The sequence below is a fragment of the Delphinus delphis genome, chromosome 3 (assembly GCF_949987515.2).
Source record: "Delphinus delphis chromosome 3, mDelDel1.2, whole genome shotgun sequence".
NCBI classification, from domain to species: Eukaryota; Metazoa; Chordata; class Mammalia; order Artiodactyla; family Delphinidae; genus Delphinus; species Delphinus delphis.
The window spans coordinates 53,945,501-53,962,553 of record NC_082685.1 but is presented as its reverse complement, the minus strand read 5'-3'; the positions used below and the strand labels follow the sequence as shown (position 1 = coordinate 53,962,553).

Here is a 17,053-nt window from a genome sequence, read left to right as displayed (position 1 = left end):
AGGGAGGGTGGCCTGTCAGGAGCTGGCAGAGGAACCAGCACGTACAAAGGCCCCCGCGGCGGAGGGGATGAACTAGCAGTGTTCAAGGAGTATCAGGAAGGACCCTTGTGACTAGAAAGGCAGAGGCCAGAGGGAGAGTGGTCGGGTAGGCTGGACTATGTGAGGCTGTGGTCAGGAGATAGGATTGTGGTGTAAGTGTCATGAGAAGTCCCTGGAGAGTTGTGATCAGGCGAGTGACATGAGCCAATGTATATTTTTAAAAGATGATTCTGCCTGCCGGCAGAGAATAAACTGTAGGGGGCAAAAGGAGAAACAGTTGAGAGGCCATTGGAGCAGTCCAGGCAGAAGATGATGGTGGCTTGGACCAAGGTATTAGCAATGGACATGGTGAGAAGTAGTTGGATTCTAGGTGTAAGTTATTACTGATGGGACTGGCTAACAGATTGGATATGGGGTGTGAAAGACAGCAAGGAATCAAGGATGACTATTGAAATAGGACAGCTTGCTGGTAGAATGTGGTACCCTCCCGTCTTGTCCTTTCAGCTAAGTTGAAGGTGGTGTGTGGTACAAGTTAGGACAGTAGTTCCCAAATGTGTTGTTTGTCACCTTCGTTATTTTTTTAACATATACATATGCCACCTGTAATATTATTTACTTACTATTTTTTAAAATCAATTCACTCTTTTTAGACTACATTTATTTAAAAACATATCATGCTTTGTGTGATAAACCAATAGATTTATAATGCTTATTAAAATAAGTGTATAACTATCGCAAATATTTATTTGTGAACTACTTAGAATCATTTCATATACCCCAATGGCGCAAGCCAACATTACATTTTGAGGTACATAGCACTGGTGAATCCTTATTATCAGATGGGGACTGTGGAATAGATATTACCCATTAATTAATAGTCAGTAAGCGTTTGTATCTGTCTTTACTGATAATAGTTTTAATTGCTTGGTGTGCAGTACAGTGTTATCTCGTGTGATTCTCACACCTACTGAAGCATAGCCTCTGGGAGGGCACCCAGAATCTGCATTGCAACAAGCATGCCCCTGAGTCTGTGGTCTGCTAGATTTGGGAACTGCTACTGGAGTAGAAAGGGCAGAATCCAGAAAATGTGACCCCAGCCCCAGTCCTTTTCTGACTAATTATGTGAACTTCAGTGGAAGAGCAGGGAGTAGAAGAGGATGAGCCCTGGAGTCAGCCCAAGTTAGAATCCTGGTTCCACCACTCACTAACGCCGTAATCACGTAGAAGTTCCTTAGCCTTGTTTGAGCCAAGGTTTCCTGGTACAAAATAGGGATGGTGATGATGATGATATGATGCAATTAAGTGCTTCGCCCAGAGCAATGCTGTGTGCTCAGTAAGTGTTACTACTGCCATCATCATTGTTGGTACCACTTTAACATCATGAGCCTGGCTTTTCTCATCATAAAAACTTAACAGATATACTGGAAAAATCAAGTAAGCTATAATTTATTAACTTATTCCATAAACGCTAATGTATTGTCCTTCATCATACTTAATTTGTGTGGAAACACAGCAAGAAGTTATTAGTAAGAATAGTAATAATAGGTACCCCATGGGATTATTGTAAGGTTAACATGAACTTGGGTATGAAGAGTTTTTCGTCAACTGGAAAGTTGGATTCAAATATTATGATGTGCTGTAGTTACTGCATCCTAATATTGTAGTACTGTTAATGACCATTTTTGAATATCAAGTAAGTCTCAGTTGCTGTGCATTTCATTTGACCTTTGCGAGTTATCCCAACCACACAGGTAAGGAAGGTGAAGCTTCTCGCCTAAGATCATATCCAGCCAGAGGTGGCAGAGGCCGGATTCTAAGCCAGGTCTGTCTGGCTTTAGAGCTCATTGTTCTTTTTCCAGTACATACCACTTCTGTCTGTGTGACTTCAGTTAATATTAAAGTTCATTCGTATTCCCTGAGTACCTCGCTGGGGAGCAGAGTATAGGGCAGTTGGCAGTGGAATGGGATGGGACACAGGATTGGGGAGCTGATCTGGGATTAAAAACTGGCTCTGGGTAACTGCCAAAGTAGAGAACTCACACCTTTCCTGGGCCCACTGGAAGCTTCATGAAGATGGTTTTCCAGGGGCCACAGCCAGGGAGCCCTGGCAACTCTGGGGCTTCACATGCTGAGGAGAAAGGGTGTGAGCCCCTCTGAGTGTGTGAGCCAATTGGAAATCTCTTCTCCAGATGGGAGAATTCAATGTGGGTGTTTTTCTTCATGGCTTTTAATGATGCTGAAATGGATTAAATTCAGAATGAGCGAGGCAGGCCGAGCTTTAAAGAGCAAATCACGTAGGGAAATTGAGTAAATTTCTGTGGTGAGAACATGCCCCGGGAACTGTCCATAAAATGGTGGGCCGCCCTCAGCAACTCCAGACAACCTCCTGTATCCATCCACATTAAAAGCACAGCAGTGACTTCCTTTACGTCTCAGTTCTCTTGTTTTTCTTTCTAGCAAATTCCATTTCTCCCATAAAAAACCCTTGAAAGGTGGTTTTTTGATCAAAGGAAAGTTGAATAAATTTCCTAGGGAAGTTTTTCAGACTAGGAAAAACTTGTCAAATACCAGCTTTAGCAAAGTGGTAATTCCATCTAATTCATGTAGGTCAGCTCCTCTCCTTTTGAGGAGAGGTCTGAGGTCTGTTAGAATTTCTGGGATGCACATATGGGGTAACTTTGGGCATATCCCAAAGCATCATTTTTTCAGACTACATGTCCATCAGTCAACCTGTGATATGGAAAGGTCTCTTCTATTCAGAATTGGTGATTTGGCCACTTGTTGCCTAGTTTCTGGGTGTTGTGAATACTGAGGATTTGGAGATAGGCGACAGCAGGTCAGTAATTTTTAGCATAGGCGCTCCTGGACCTGAAGAGTGGGTAGCACCAAATTCTAGGGGGGGATGCTCTTGTCTTCTAGAGCTTTCTCCATGCTCAGGCCTGTCTGACTGTTCAGATGGCTCAGTTAGTGTGACGTGAAAAGAAGTAGCCAGCCTAGTTTCATACCACACGCAGCACAGTGCTAGTGATGCTTCAGTGGGCAAGCAAAAGATTTCTCAGAGTGTCCAGGAAACCTAAACTTGGTTTTATCTCTTCTATTCCATGTCTTGGCTTGCACAGCTTTCGTTTTTCCCTTCTCTAGGACTGATTCTTGGGGCTGTACTGCTTGGTGGTAATACCTCTTTGTACTGATACAGGAAGGAAGGAAGCGGTTAGATTAAGCCATTCATTTCTTTATTTAACCTCTGTATCCTCACAAAAGATGGACTAGCTGAGGACCAGAAGCTTACCTAACTCATCTACTTTCATAGGGTGTACATCAGTTGAAGTTTGAAAGGTAATTTTGACTCTAAGACGCTGCCCCTCAGCAACTCTTCCTGCCATTCAGTCACCAATTTACCTATCCTTGCATCCAAAATGAAAAATTACACCAAATGAAAAGTTACAGGCTTCCACTTCATTTCTAGCACTATAGGGGACAGTGAAAGACAGAGATATAGTAGTGAATAAAATAAATAAGTAAAGTTATACATGGACCATTGCCTTTATGAACGCATATCTGGTTTGGTAGACAGACAATTTTGCGGGATCATACCATTCATTCATTCATTCATTCATTCATGCCATACCATGCAGCTTGTGGGATCTTAGTTCCCCAACCAGGGATTGAACCTGGGCACTTGGCAGTGAAAGCGCAGAGTTCTAACCACTGGACTGCCAGGGAATTCCCAGCATTATACTAATAAAGGTAAACCTGTAATTGTGCTGCATACTCTGAAAGAGAGGTTGATGGCATTATATCCAAGTGCATGATGGAGGCATTAATCCAGGTGGAGGGCTCAGAGAGGCTTTTTTGAGGAGATGATACTTGATGGGGGAGACCTGAGAATTCTGAGTTATTTGGGCCAAGGGGCTCCCAGGTGAAATCCACAGCTTGTGCAAAGGCTGAGGAGAAAGCGTGGTCAGTTGGATACTCGGAGAGGAAGCCAGTGTGGTTGGGATGCTGAGACATAGGGGAGGGACTGAGATGAGGCTGGGGCCAGACCATGCAGGGCTGTGTGGGCCATGTTAAGGGCTGGGGTTATCGTCCCAAGAGCAGTGGGGTGTCACTGAGTGTTTAAGCAGAGAGGTGATGTGGTCTGGTTTTGTCAAGGTCATGGGTGCTGCGGGGTGGAGGGCAGCTTGGAGGGAGCCAGAGGAGGTGTGAAGAGACCAGTTAGGAGGGCCTTGTAACCATCCTGGTAGCAGATAACCAGGACCTGGTCCAGGACCAGGGTGGGTGTGGTGAAGGCAGAGAGAACTAGATACAATTGAGACTCAGTAGGAGGTAAAAATGAGGTGATCATTTGGATATGGGGGGTGAGAAAGAAGGGGAGTGCTGAGGGTGAGGCTCACGATTTCATTGGAGTTCTCACCCTCTACCATCACCCATATACCTCTTTGGGGCTTTTTTGTTTGTTTTGTTTTTTTTTTAAGGCCAGGCAGTGTCAGATGAGGTAGTGTGAGGTACTAGAAGCTACAGAACAGGGCATTGAAGGTTATGCTAAAATCCTGTGTGTACCTGGCCCACCAGCTTCCTTCTTTTAAACAATTTGACTGAACCTTACAGTATGTTGTTGTTTTAAGCCCATTGCAGTAAGACAGTCAGTTCCTGAATTTAACCTGCCTCCTTCCTGTCTGAGTGCGTACCCTGGGCATGATAAACATAAACCCCAAAGGTCGGCCAGGCATCCTCCTCCCACTTCAGCCCGAATATTCTCCAGGTTGGCTGAGAGGCAAACCACCTGTCTCATGTCCTCCTGTTCTCCAGAGAGCTTTGAGAAAATAGGTTTGTGTGACCCTGGCCCTTTCCTTTCTCTAAAAGCAGACAAATAATGCTTCAAAAGTTGACATGACACTTAAGAGGATGACCCTTTTCTAACTTGGTGGGTCAGCCTGGGTGTTTGGTGCGAGCTCTGTGAACATTCATTATACGACAACTGTTTGGCCTGCCCTGTGCGTAAACCTGGGCAGAGGTGAACTCGAGGGCGAGTCAGGAAGGTAAGCTGGTCCAAGCCTTAACTGCCAGACGGTGGGTGTCAGGCCTGGGAGCCACCGGCCCTGCAACAATTCATCAGCAGTCAAATTAAGGGAATAATGCAAGTAGATATTTGATGAGAGATTATTTCTGGAGATTATAAGGATACAGCAATTGCAAATAAATCCCTGACCTTTTCTGAGCCTGGGCTCAGTAAAAGAGCTGAATCACCTGCTTGAAGGGATTAAGGACAGCCGCTTCCATCTGGCGGGCTGCTCAGACTTTTTCTGTCATTAGCAAACTCTGCTTGGTGGTGGTGGCGTTCTAAACCTTTTAGTGGAAACTGGATTTTCCAAGTAGGAGATCTCAATTAACTTAGATTATGTACCTGCTGGACAGAGATCAGGACTAATGATCTGGGTATGGATGCACTGTAGTCCCTATCACGTCAGGGGTACTCGGTACATGATAAATGAGAAAACAGTTGTTCATCATTAGTAACCTAATCATAACATCAGCAGGAAACTCAGGTTGATGAGAGTAGCAGTCAAACCTGTGTACGTGCGTGGGCGTGTGCGTGTGCCTGTGTGCGTGTGTGGTGGAGGGGTACCAGAGACAGAGAGATACAGGGAAGTGCTGGTGCAGGGGGCAGTGTAATAATTTATACCAGTTCCAGTTCAGAGATTTGGAATAATGATAGGTAAACTGTATTTCCTGAGTTCCTTATTGGGAACTGTTGTTTGATATGAATTCCATTTCTTAACACAGTTTTGTTTACAAAACTGCAATCATTATCAGTACGCAACTTGAACACATCAGAGGCTAATAGAGTTACCTTGCGCTCTTAGCATTTGACTTTGCAGTATGTGAATTTGTTATATGTATTTGGACTTAGACAACTAATATATACTAATAAATACTGTTACATGTGTAATGTGGAAGGCCTTTATGTGTAGCATCTGTGTAAGATTTATTTCAAGAAAAGGGGTTTGCTGGTATAAAACAAAATGGAGAACTTCTAATGTTGGGAAAACCAAAGAAGGAACATTTATTCAGAGATTTGTGGGGGGAGCGCGGGGGGTTGCTTTGCCATTTTCCAAAATAAGTAATTGTAGTTAATGTAGGTTAGTGGAATTTAGTTTTTTTCTGGATATACTTGGGAGGTTCCATTGTGTTCTCTTCCATTAGCAGTTACTTACCTAGAAAAGAATCCAGCTTCCCACAGTTCCACGAGGAAAGGTCAAGGACTGATTTGTCTCTACAGGGTTATATCTAGCTTTGTCCGTATTTCTTCTGCTGGTTGGGCTGGTGGCTTTATGAGCACATATCTTCTGGCCACTGGGGTCATCACTGTCAGCTGCCAGGTTATTTCCAGTTTTTCAAAACTTTTACCCACGTTCACAGGGTAAGGAAGCAAAATACTCTTTGTCCAGAACAGAAGTTCATCAATGCCTAGAGCAAGACCATGTTCACAAACCTACTCTTAAAATTTCCAAATTTGGAATCTGTCTCAGCAGCTCCCCAGAGCACTGTCCACAACTGCAGTTCTTAATCTCCCAAACTTCTTTGACTATCATTCCTATGCAAGGATCCTCTTAAGCACATCTCAAAAGAAGAACCAAAAGGCTTCAACTGACTATTGAATCACATTATGGACATTTGGGAAACCTCCTTTAGTATAGAAAGTAATTTTCCCTCTAACAAATACTTGCCAGTAGGCTCTGTTCTGACTGTTGTATAAAGGAATGAAAATTCTCCCCTACACATGAAAAGGTGCCCAACATCATTAGTCATTAGGGAAATGCAAGTCAAAACCACAATGAGGTACCATTTCACACGCACCAGAACGGCAGTAATAAAAAAGACAATAACAGATGTTGGCAAGGATGTGGAGAACCTTCATATGTTGCTGGTGGGAATGTAAAATGGTCCAGTGCTTTAGAAGGTGGTTTGGCATTTCCTCAAAAAGTTAAGCATAGAGTTACCATATAACCTAGCACTTCCACTCCTGGGTACATACTGAAGAGAAATGAAAATATACGTCCACACAAAGATTTGTATGTGGGTGTTTCTAGTAGCATTATTCATAATAGGCAAAAAGCAGAAACCAACAGCTGATGAATGGGTAAATGGAATGGGGTATATCCAGACAATGGAATATTATTTAGTCATAAAAAGGAATGAAGTGTATTAATGCTACAACATAGAGGAATCTGGAAAACATTATACTAAGTGAAAGAAACTAGATACAAAAGACAGTGTATCATATGGTTGCATTTATATGAAATGTCCAGAGTAGGCGAGTCTATAGCGACAGAAGGTAGATTTGTGGTTTCTAGGAGCTGAGGGAGTGGGGGAAATAGGGAGTTACTGCTAACATGTATGAGGTTTTTCATGGGGGAATGATGAAAATGTTATGTAGAGAGTGGTGATCTATATATTTGTAAATATACTAGAAATTAATGAATTGTAAGCTTTAAATGAGTGACCCTTACAATATGTGAATTATATCTCAATAAGGTCGTTATTTAAAAAAAATCTTGCCTAGATTCCAACAGATTTTTAGGCTGTGTATTATAGTTTGTTATAAAATTTGGGAAAAGTCTGTGGTATGAGTTGAATTTCATTTGGAAGAGTGATCTCGATCTGAGTCAGAAAGCTTGATACAACCGATTTGCAGAGTAAACACTTGGTTCATACTAGAAGAAGCAAGGGATTGAGTTAGTAGGCTCCTTATAGCTTTAAGGGTATAAGAACAATGGTTTGTATAGCAGGTGGTCTCCAGGAAGAAGAACATTGTTTTCCTCCCTGTCTGGTACTTTACTTACCATCCTAGAGGCCAAGTATATTTATTAATAAGTACCACCAAGTGATAAGTACACATGTAAGAGCAAGAGCTGATTCGCTTTGGGAAGAGAAGTTTGGGGAAATTAGAATTCCTTTTTAATTTGATTTGGGGAATTTTCAGTGATTTTTTTAAAGGATTATTTTCTTCATTGGACCTACATTCACCCGTATATATTAAGAATTGGAGAGATTCCATTTGGGTTAGATCCAAGCTGAGTTCAAGTTCAGCTCAGTTCTCATATTTTACAAGTTTATTTCTTGCCCTGGGATGATGACAAATGTTTATAAATACTCACCTTCCTCCTTTCTGCCATTCCCTTTTCCACTTGGAACACTGGTTTGTAGAATGTCTTGTCCTGATGTCCTAAGGAGGTCAAAGATGAACCCATTCTTGAAGATTACCACCCACGTCTAATCATTGGGTAACCAAAGCATGGGGATGAATTTTGGTGGGTTTCCAGCCCTGTTGCCAAGTGGGCAGTTGGTTCTATGCTGTGGAAAAAGTTGCTGCTATTTGCCATTTATTTTCTGAGTGACATTAGGGGGTTTTGGAGCAGATGGAGAACCTGTCACCGCCTGCTGATTTACCACACAGAGGATGGCTCTTCTGCCTTATTGCTTTTTCCTTAGATAACTTCTTTGTCCTTGGCTATTTTGATTTTCCTCCTGGTCACTTTTCCTTTTTTCTAGCCATCTGAGCAGAATTTTATTCCTCTCTTTAACTCAGAGTCACTTTTTATTTTAATGTTTACTTTTATTTTATTTTTCAGTCACTTTTAAGGCAGTTAAGGTTGTACAGGCTCTGGAACAAGTCTCCCACATATTAACTCTGCAACTTTGGTCAAGATATTTAGCTTTGCCAAATCTCAGTTTCTTCATGTGTAATTTGGGACTCAACCTAGAGGACTTGCTAGGATTAAACAAGGTGAGCTCTGTGGAGCACTTACTGACATTTATCGAGCATTTACTTTATGCTTTTTGAAGGAGACCAACAAGCAGTTAGTCCTACAGCTCCTGATAATAACAAAACAAGTTAAAGTTTGCTTAGTTATTCCTTCAGTAAAGTGCTCATCACTGTGCTGCAGTTGCGTCAGCTGTAAATAGAGGATAACCTTGCAGAGAGTTACCATGAAGATTAAATGAGATAGTATGTGCAAAATGGTACTTAGCACTGTACCTGGCATATGGTAAGCTCCTCATGAATGCCAGCAGTTTTACATTTTGAATCATTCCTGTACTTTCAGTGGAAAAAATGAAAAGGCTACATGGCCACACCATGGGACTGAGTCATTCTGGGTTGGTGTGCACGGCTAGCAACTTGACTGCCCCTTTCTTCCTCTTTCAGCTGCACAGTTGGACAGCATTGGCTTCAGCATCATCAGGAAATGCATCCACGCTGTGGAAACCAGAGGTAAAGTAGTTAAACAGATGGCATTATTCTCAGTGAAGGTTACACATCTGGTGAGGTGGCAGACCTGCTACCTGCTGTTTCCCAATTTCAAGTGACTCATTAACTCTCCAAATGCCATTGGCGGTGTGTTTCCACAAGGCCTGTTGCTCTGTAGTGCAGAGGCTCTCAACTGATTTAGTTGTCAGCCTCTTCGGCTGATCAGAAGATTGTTTTAAATGCATGCTTATCAAATACATAGGATTATAAGGAATCCAGTTACTGAAATTCAGTTAAAATACTAAAACCATGGTTGTGATATAATAATATATGTGTTTCTTTGCTAACACTTTCAGTTACAGTGGTGGGTCTGATAACTAGCATAATTCAGAAATAGTGATAGTTCAGGGTATCTGTAACAACGGTAACGTGTTCGGAAAATATCTGTGGTTTCTGACCAAGTTGCAGGTACTGCTAATGCTGTGATTTGTTGCTTATATTGCAGTGGAAGGAAATGTTTAATTTCAGTTATAGATTAGTGGAAATAAAGGTGTGGTTGTTTTCCTATGGAAGTTGATAGACACCCTGAATTCTCTAGTGGGCCACTGGGGGTCTGTAGACCCCAGGTTAGGAACCCTGCCCTGGGCACTATCTGGGTAGGGAGAAGGGGTCAGGCCCCTGTTTTCCTGCCGTGGTGCTGTGGTCAGGCCCTGCCTGTCAAACACTGACCTTTCCTGGGTCCGTAGGAACAGCGCTTTGAGGTCAGGGAAGCTGGTTCATCCCCGTGATCTCCATCCCCTCCGCAAAGATCGCCGCAGAGGGGATTCCTCAGTTCCCGCAGTTTCGAGCTTTGAATGCACTGTCTGTTGTACGCAGAGAAAAGCTGATCACTGTCTTTCCACTGGATTTGATTTGAACCATTGTCAAAGATGGGAATCTTACTTACTCTACAGCCTCTCAACCCTCCAGCCCTTTTTATTTGTTTGAGGAAGTTCTGTCTTTTAAAACAGAAATATGCCAGTTCAGAAGTATAAGCATGTTTGTAAAGGCTATGAAGCACTGAGTAGAGGGGAAGAAAAAAAAAATACCCTTATAAGTTCTATTCCTAGGTATCTAGTCAAAAAGTATTCTTTCCTAGGTAATTATTTTAATGTGTGCTAACATTCTTATAGATGTTTCCTTATTTCTGCTATACCTTCCTTCAATGAAGAGTTAAGGTAGCTTGCAAAGATACGTAAAATATAGGCAGAGAATGTAAAGTAGTAGGCGAGATTTCTGGGAACTGATCTTGAGGAAATAAGGTCATGGGCCAACTTGAGCCACAAAGATGTTTATGCTATGGTGTTAAGGTAAAAAAATCAAAAACTGGCCAAATGTCTCAAAAATTGGTTACATCAACAGTGTGCTCCATGCATGCAGTGAAACACTGAATCACTAAAAATGCAGTGGAAATACATTTATTGAAATCCAAGATTTTCATTATTATATATCAAGTGAAAAATGCAAGTTACGAACCAGCCTGCCCACTCTGAACGGGTTCTGGGGATAGCGGGGAGGGGAGAGATCATACCTGCACAGGTTGTCAGTGGGTGTCTCTGCTGGTTTTCACTACCTTTCATGGATTTGTCTATTTTCCATAACTGCAGTTTCTACATTTTTTTAAGTGTATATTACTAAGGTAATTTTTCAACAGCCAGTTGATTTTTGCTCATCATTTTAAAAGAAAAGAATGAGAAATCAGAGGTACAGGCTTAACAAAGGTAAAGGCATAAAAATGGAGCTAAAAATGAGTTCAAAACAGAAGTCCCTTCCCCTCTACGATGAAGTTCACGTACATGCCGGAGGTGGGCTGACCGCTTAGTCTCTCAGTTCTCAGCCGCCAAAACCAAGAGGGCCACCTAATCATTTAAAATCCTTCACAGAATCTGTGTGATAAATGCAAACGCATAGCTCAGGAGGATGACTTTTTCTGATATAAAACCAGAAAATATGTGCAATAAGCAGTAGAGGAAGAAGAGGGTCACCACTTGGTCTGGTCTCTTAGCCTCTGCCTCCTCGTCCCCTCCCCCTCTAAAATGAGGATGAACATGATGTATTTTAACAGCTAGAGAAGTTTTCATTTAGCACAAAGAGGAATCGAGGACCGTGTGTGTTAAATGCCATTTTTGCATAAATGCTTGGAAGGAAGTGGGTTGTCTCCCTGCTGCAGTGCGTGTATGTACACACATATTGGTGGTGACCAGAGGTGAACAGACTTCCCGTACTCTCTGAGGTCCATTAATCATCCAGCAGGAGCTGGGAGTGTGTCAAGCTCCAGGAAAGCACAAGGACAAAAGAAGTAGAGATGTTTCAGAAAGGATAAGCCCTTCAAGCCACCCCATGAATGAATAATGGTTCTGCTACTCAGTAACTTGGGGCCCATCCCTTAGGAGACCCGGGGTCTCCTAGCCGGTGAAGCAGGCAGGGTGATGTACATGCTTTTTTTTTTTTTCTTTTTTTTTCAGCTGTGTCGGGTCTTGGTTGCAGCACGCAGGCTTCTCTCTAGTTGTGACATGTGGGTTCTCTCTCTAGTTGTGGTGCCCAGTCTCCAGAGTGCATGGGCTCTGTAGTTTGTGGCACGTGGACTCCCTTGAGTCCACGAGCTCAGTAGTTGTAGCGCGAGGGCTTAGTTGCCCCGCCACATGCGGAATCTTAGTTCCCCTACCAGGGATCGAACCCATGTCCCCTGCATTGAAGGCAGATTCTTTACCACTGGACCACCAGGAAAGTCCTGATGTACATGCTTTTACAATCCATTTGAACTGTAAAATCCTCTCATTCCAGACCACTTCCTTTTGTTTATCAGTTCCACTTTTGTAGAGGTCTTGTTGAAGACACTGCAGAATCAGCCTTTTCCCAAGTTTATTCCAGGAAATTTTGTTTTGACCCCAAACTGACGAATGTTTTATTCATTCTGTCCTGTACTGTAGACTGATCTAGGTGCTGGGGATATAACGGTAAAGAAGACAGAATCACTGTACTTAAAGTTTACATGGTAGTTGTGGGGGAAGACAAACAAGAAACCAAATAAGAAAGATGATTTCAGATACTGTTAACTACTATAAAGAAAAGACAACTGGGTAAGGCAGTGGCCAATAGTGTTGGTCATTGGGATGCTTTCTATTGAAGAGGTTGCATGTAAGCTGAGACCTGAATGATGAAAAGAGCTGGGAGAAGAGTGTTACAGGTAGAGGGAATCTTGCTCAGAGGCTGAGGTTTGGAGGCATGAACTTTGTATATTGGAGTAACAGGAAGGCTGCTTCATGCTGGAGCAGCATGAAGGTGGTTGATAAAGCAGTCAGAGGTGGGCCTGTGCTCAACCATGTAGGGCCTTACGGGCCGCGGTAAGTTCTGATTGTGATCCAGATGCAATGGGAGGCCATTGGAAGGTTTTTAAGAAAAGAGATGGTTTGAACTGATTGATACTTTGAGAAGGTCATTTTGGGTACTGGGTGGAGAATGGACATCAGGGGAATAAGAAGCAGCAAGAGACCAGTTAGTTGAGAGGTGTCAGATATGATGGGCTTAGGACCAGCAGGAGAAAAGTCATTTCATATCAGTTGGTCTGAATGTAAATGATACAGTGATGATCTAATCCTTGCAGTTAAATGAACAAAGTACTGAGGCGGGTTAGTTTTGGTTCTTTGTTTGGGTGTTTGAAGGTAAACCCCTTTCAGCCTATTTGAACGTTTTCTTGGGTTTAGGAAAGGTGACCCACTTTTTTCTTTTTTTTTTTGTGGTACGCGGGCCTCTCACTGTTGTGGCCTCTCCTGTTGCGGAGCACAGGCTCCGGATGCGCAGGCCCAGCGGCCATGGCTCATGGGCCCAGTCGCTCCGTGGCACGTGGGATCTTCCCGGACCGGGGCACGAACCCGTGTCCCCTGCATCGGCAGGCGGACTCTCAACCACTGCGCCATGAGGGAAGCCCCTCTTTTTTCTTTATGAAGAGTATTTGCACCACAAATGAATGGATTTTCTAATTTCTCAGTTTTGGCTAATATTGTCAAAAATTAAAAATGCCCCAGCACCTCAATATTTGCCTTCTCTATGTGAAAGTAATTTGTAAAGTGTTCATCCTTTTCTGTAGTATGAAAATTTTTTTTATCATTTCATTTTTGTCTTTTTAAATTAAAAAACTGGTTAAATATGATATGTTTAAAAGTATATATTTAGCATCTTTCAAAACTCTTCAGATGCTGCCTTGGCAAGAGAAGAGGGAGGTTTCCTGCCCCTCTGATGACTGAACTAATACGAGGGCTGAAGTGTGCAGCACATCCATGAAATCCTAGACAGTTGTACCAAATCCCACTCCTTCGCTAAGAGCAGAGCTGAGTGACAGGGGACTTTAATTAGAGCAGCTTTTAGAAGGCCCGAGAAAATGAAAAAAAGTGCATTTGGCTGGGTTGGCCTGACTTGTGTTCTGACATGCCTCTAATTAAATCATCACTGTTTCTCTTCTCAGGGATCAATGAGCAAGGGCTCTACCGAATCGTGGGGGTCAATTCCAGAGTGCAGAAGCTGCTGAGTATCCTGATGGGTGAGTGCAGTGGCTCTGCCAGGCAGTTCCCAACGGTTGAAGGGGGAGCCTCTTGAGAAGGAATCTGGGTGTCCAAGAGGTAAATCCCAGAAACCAACTGACCCACTCACCAGCGGTCATGGCCATGGGCATTACTGGAAGAGACATTGAATGGAATTGGACAAAACAAAAAATAGGCCAGTCCAAGGCTCCACACCCTCTCTGTGGACCTGGTTACCACCAGTCCAAGTAGCGCTCCGGCACTCATGTGACCGCCACACCCTACTCTGTCTTTAATAGCTCATGACTCCCTCTGTCCTCTTGGGAGACCGGCACTTCATGGGGCACACCCATGGCCCAAGGAAGCTCAGTCCTTCTAGCCTGCAGAGGACCTCAGATCTCATGTTCCTAGTGACTGAGGAGGTGTCATCCCATGACTCCCAGATAAAATGTGTAGCAGCAGATAAGTCTTCTGATCCTCTTTGCTTCTAGATTCCCACCTAGTCTCTGTCATTTGAGCAGCAGAAGCTCCTTTGCAGCTGGCTGGTATAAATATACAACCACTGTCTGTAAATGTGCAGCATTTGAATCAAAAACCCATGAGCCAATGAGCCAAATTTGCCTAGGCTGCACATTTCCTGTATTTTTAGATATGAATGCAGGCAGCCTCGGTGAGTCACGTGGATCTAAATGGCAAACAGATCAGATTTCACAGGTCCCTGGCTGTTACTCATCCCCATGGAAGCCTAGCCACGCAGTGTTAGAGAGAGACTGTCGCTCAGGGTCCCCGCTCAGTGTTTTGGGCAGGGACACTGCTCTTTGTTAGTATTTTTTTTTTTTTTTTGCCATCCCAGTTTCTGAAAATAATTTTCATATGTATAGAAATCTCATCTCTCATGTTGATCAGAAAAACTGTCCCTTTTCGAGAGAGCTACTTGCCTCTTGTAAGCAAAAGTCTCGTGTATGGTAGTTGCAGTGAGATCAGTTTGTTTAGCCATTCACCCTATGAAGGACAGCTGGGTTATTTCTAGTCTGGGGGTGAATAATGCTGCTGTAAACACTGTGTACAGGTTTTTGTATGAAGATTAATTTGTTTCTGTGGGATAAATGCCCAAGAGTGCTGTTGCTGCGTTGTACAGTGATATGGTTAATTTTTGAAAAGTTCTAACGTAAGAAAGAATGAACAGTCTAACAGGTATCAGTCCTCAGTCTTTCATTTCCAATCAGAGCTGCAAACATTTGTGGAGTGTCTGCTCTCTGAAGCAGATTGTCAGGTGCTAGAGATGAAACTTTAGAAAGAGTCATTCTTTGTTTGCAGAGTATCCAGGTAGGGGGAGTTATGCATGTATGTGAAAACTGTAACGTAAAATATGATGTTGGCACCCAGTGGGAGCTGGATCTAGAAGACGGAGTAGTGAAGGAGAGAACAGAAGAATAATTCAGATTCAGGACATGTCATGAACCAAGAGTATTGATTTCACTAGTAGTAGTAGTATTTTAATATTTGAAAGTACTTGAGGCTGCAACAGGAGAGTGAAAGCTGAAAAGCTGAAATGGCCCCTTTGGTTGAGGAACTTGAATACTGTGCTAAGGAGCTTGGGTTTTTTTTCCTCTGTAGGAAGTAAGATGCTATTAAAATTTCAAAGTAGTGGAGTTGTATGTGTTAGTACTCTTTTTACACAAAAGTGTCAAGAAGACAATTCAGAATAGTCATTTATTTGTTCACATTACTGGTGAGTCCAAGATGGCAGAAGCATGGCAGGGTCTGGTGACTCCACATTTGTTGGAGGCTTTCCCACTCCTTTCTTCTGGCTTCTCATTATTTGTAAGCTCTACTTGTCTTCATATTGACTATATTCTCTGTGGGAAGGTCCCAGATAATCCAGCCTCAGTGGTCCTTGAAGCTTGTATCACTGAAAGAAGCGTGTCTTTCTTGATGGTTTCGACAGAAGGTCCCAGGGTGGACTTTGATTGGTCCATGTGGGGGCCATTCACATGATTCATTTCACAGTCTCAGGCCAGTCACATGACGTACAGAAGATTGATCCCGATGGCCTGGATCCTGTGCCTGTCTCTGGTGATCCCATGCCACCTCTAGGAGGTTGGTGGGTGGGGGGCAAGTAGGGTGTGTGAGGGGTTAGTCCATAGAACCCTGGGGACTGAGCAGGATTATTAATAGAATGATAGAGGAGTGCTTTTCTGAAATAATGCTACTGGGTGATTTTTTAAAAAAAGTATGTCCAACATAGGTGTAACTCTATCAGATGCTAGTTTTAGGAGGATAATGCTGGCAGCAATGTGGAGCACACATCTGATCATGGAATCATATGGAGGAAGAAGACAGTTGGTATAGATTAGGCAGAGCATACCTGATCAAAGGCTGAGCCAGATAGCTGCTCTGAGGTCAGGAAAAAAGGACAGGCTCAAAATGACTGGAGAAAGAGAATCAGTGGGGCTTTGTAACCAACTAGGTACAGGGGAGTCGAAGGGGCAGAGAGATTTCAGAGGCAGCAGATGATTATGTAAGGTGACACTAATGAAAAGAAATACGACATTTTAGACGGGTTTGCTAATTTAAAAAAGAACCATCTTAGCTCATTTGTGCTAAGCAAAGAGTGGTATGAAAAGATCTTGTTTTTATCACTTCCCTTAGTGACCTTTGAACAAGATATTTGTCCTGTTCTCTTCCTCAGTTTTCCTAGGGACAGACAAAATAATCATGAATATCTCAGAAATGTCATGAGAAATAAAAACCAGCAGCTGAAAAGTCACAAGGCCAGCTGTCTCTCCCAGGAGGACATTACAGATAGACTGGATCCCAAACTGAGGTTCAACCAGAGTTGAGAGATGACCACAGTGCAAGATCTAATCAGAAGTGTTGAGAATGGTATCTGGGATTCTTACTATCAATTAAGTTAAACATGAGATAGTTAAACATGAGATCTTGGAATTGAGGGATCAATTAAGTTAAACGTGAGATCTTGGAATTGAGGGATCACCCATTAGGTCAGAGAAACTCCAGACCTGAAGGCAGAGCCCTGTCTCCTTTCCCCTTTGTGAACATGCTCTCATCTTCATCAGTTTTTGGTACTTGTCCTATACTGGGTTAGCCAAGAGTGTAAAAAATATGGCTCCTATACTCCAAAGCCTCTCCCTGACATGGCTGGGTTGAGTGTGAACCATTCATTCCCTATTCTGGGTTCTATATT

General features: G+C 42.9%; 1 protein-coding gene across 3 annotated transcripts in view; it reads left to right on the top strand.

The window, feature by feature from the left end:
• Positions 1-17,053, top strand: part of ARHGAP26 (Rho GTPase activating protein 26) — a 478,823-nt gene that overhangs the window by 266,136 nt on the left and 195,634 nt on the right. For all 3 annotated transcript variants that reach the window (XM_060008623.1, XM_060008625.1, XM_060008624.1), the window contains exons 13-14: positions 9,248-9,313; positions 13,791-13,865. In XM_060008623.1, the coding sequence (XP_059864606.1) occupies positions 9,248-9,313; positions 13,791-13,865 (141 nt within the window). The remainder of the gene's footprint in view (positions 1-9,247; positions 9,314-13,790; positions 13,866-17,053) is intronic.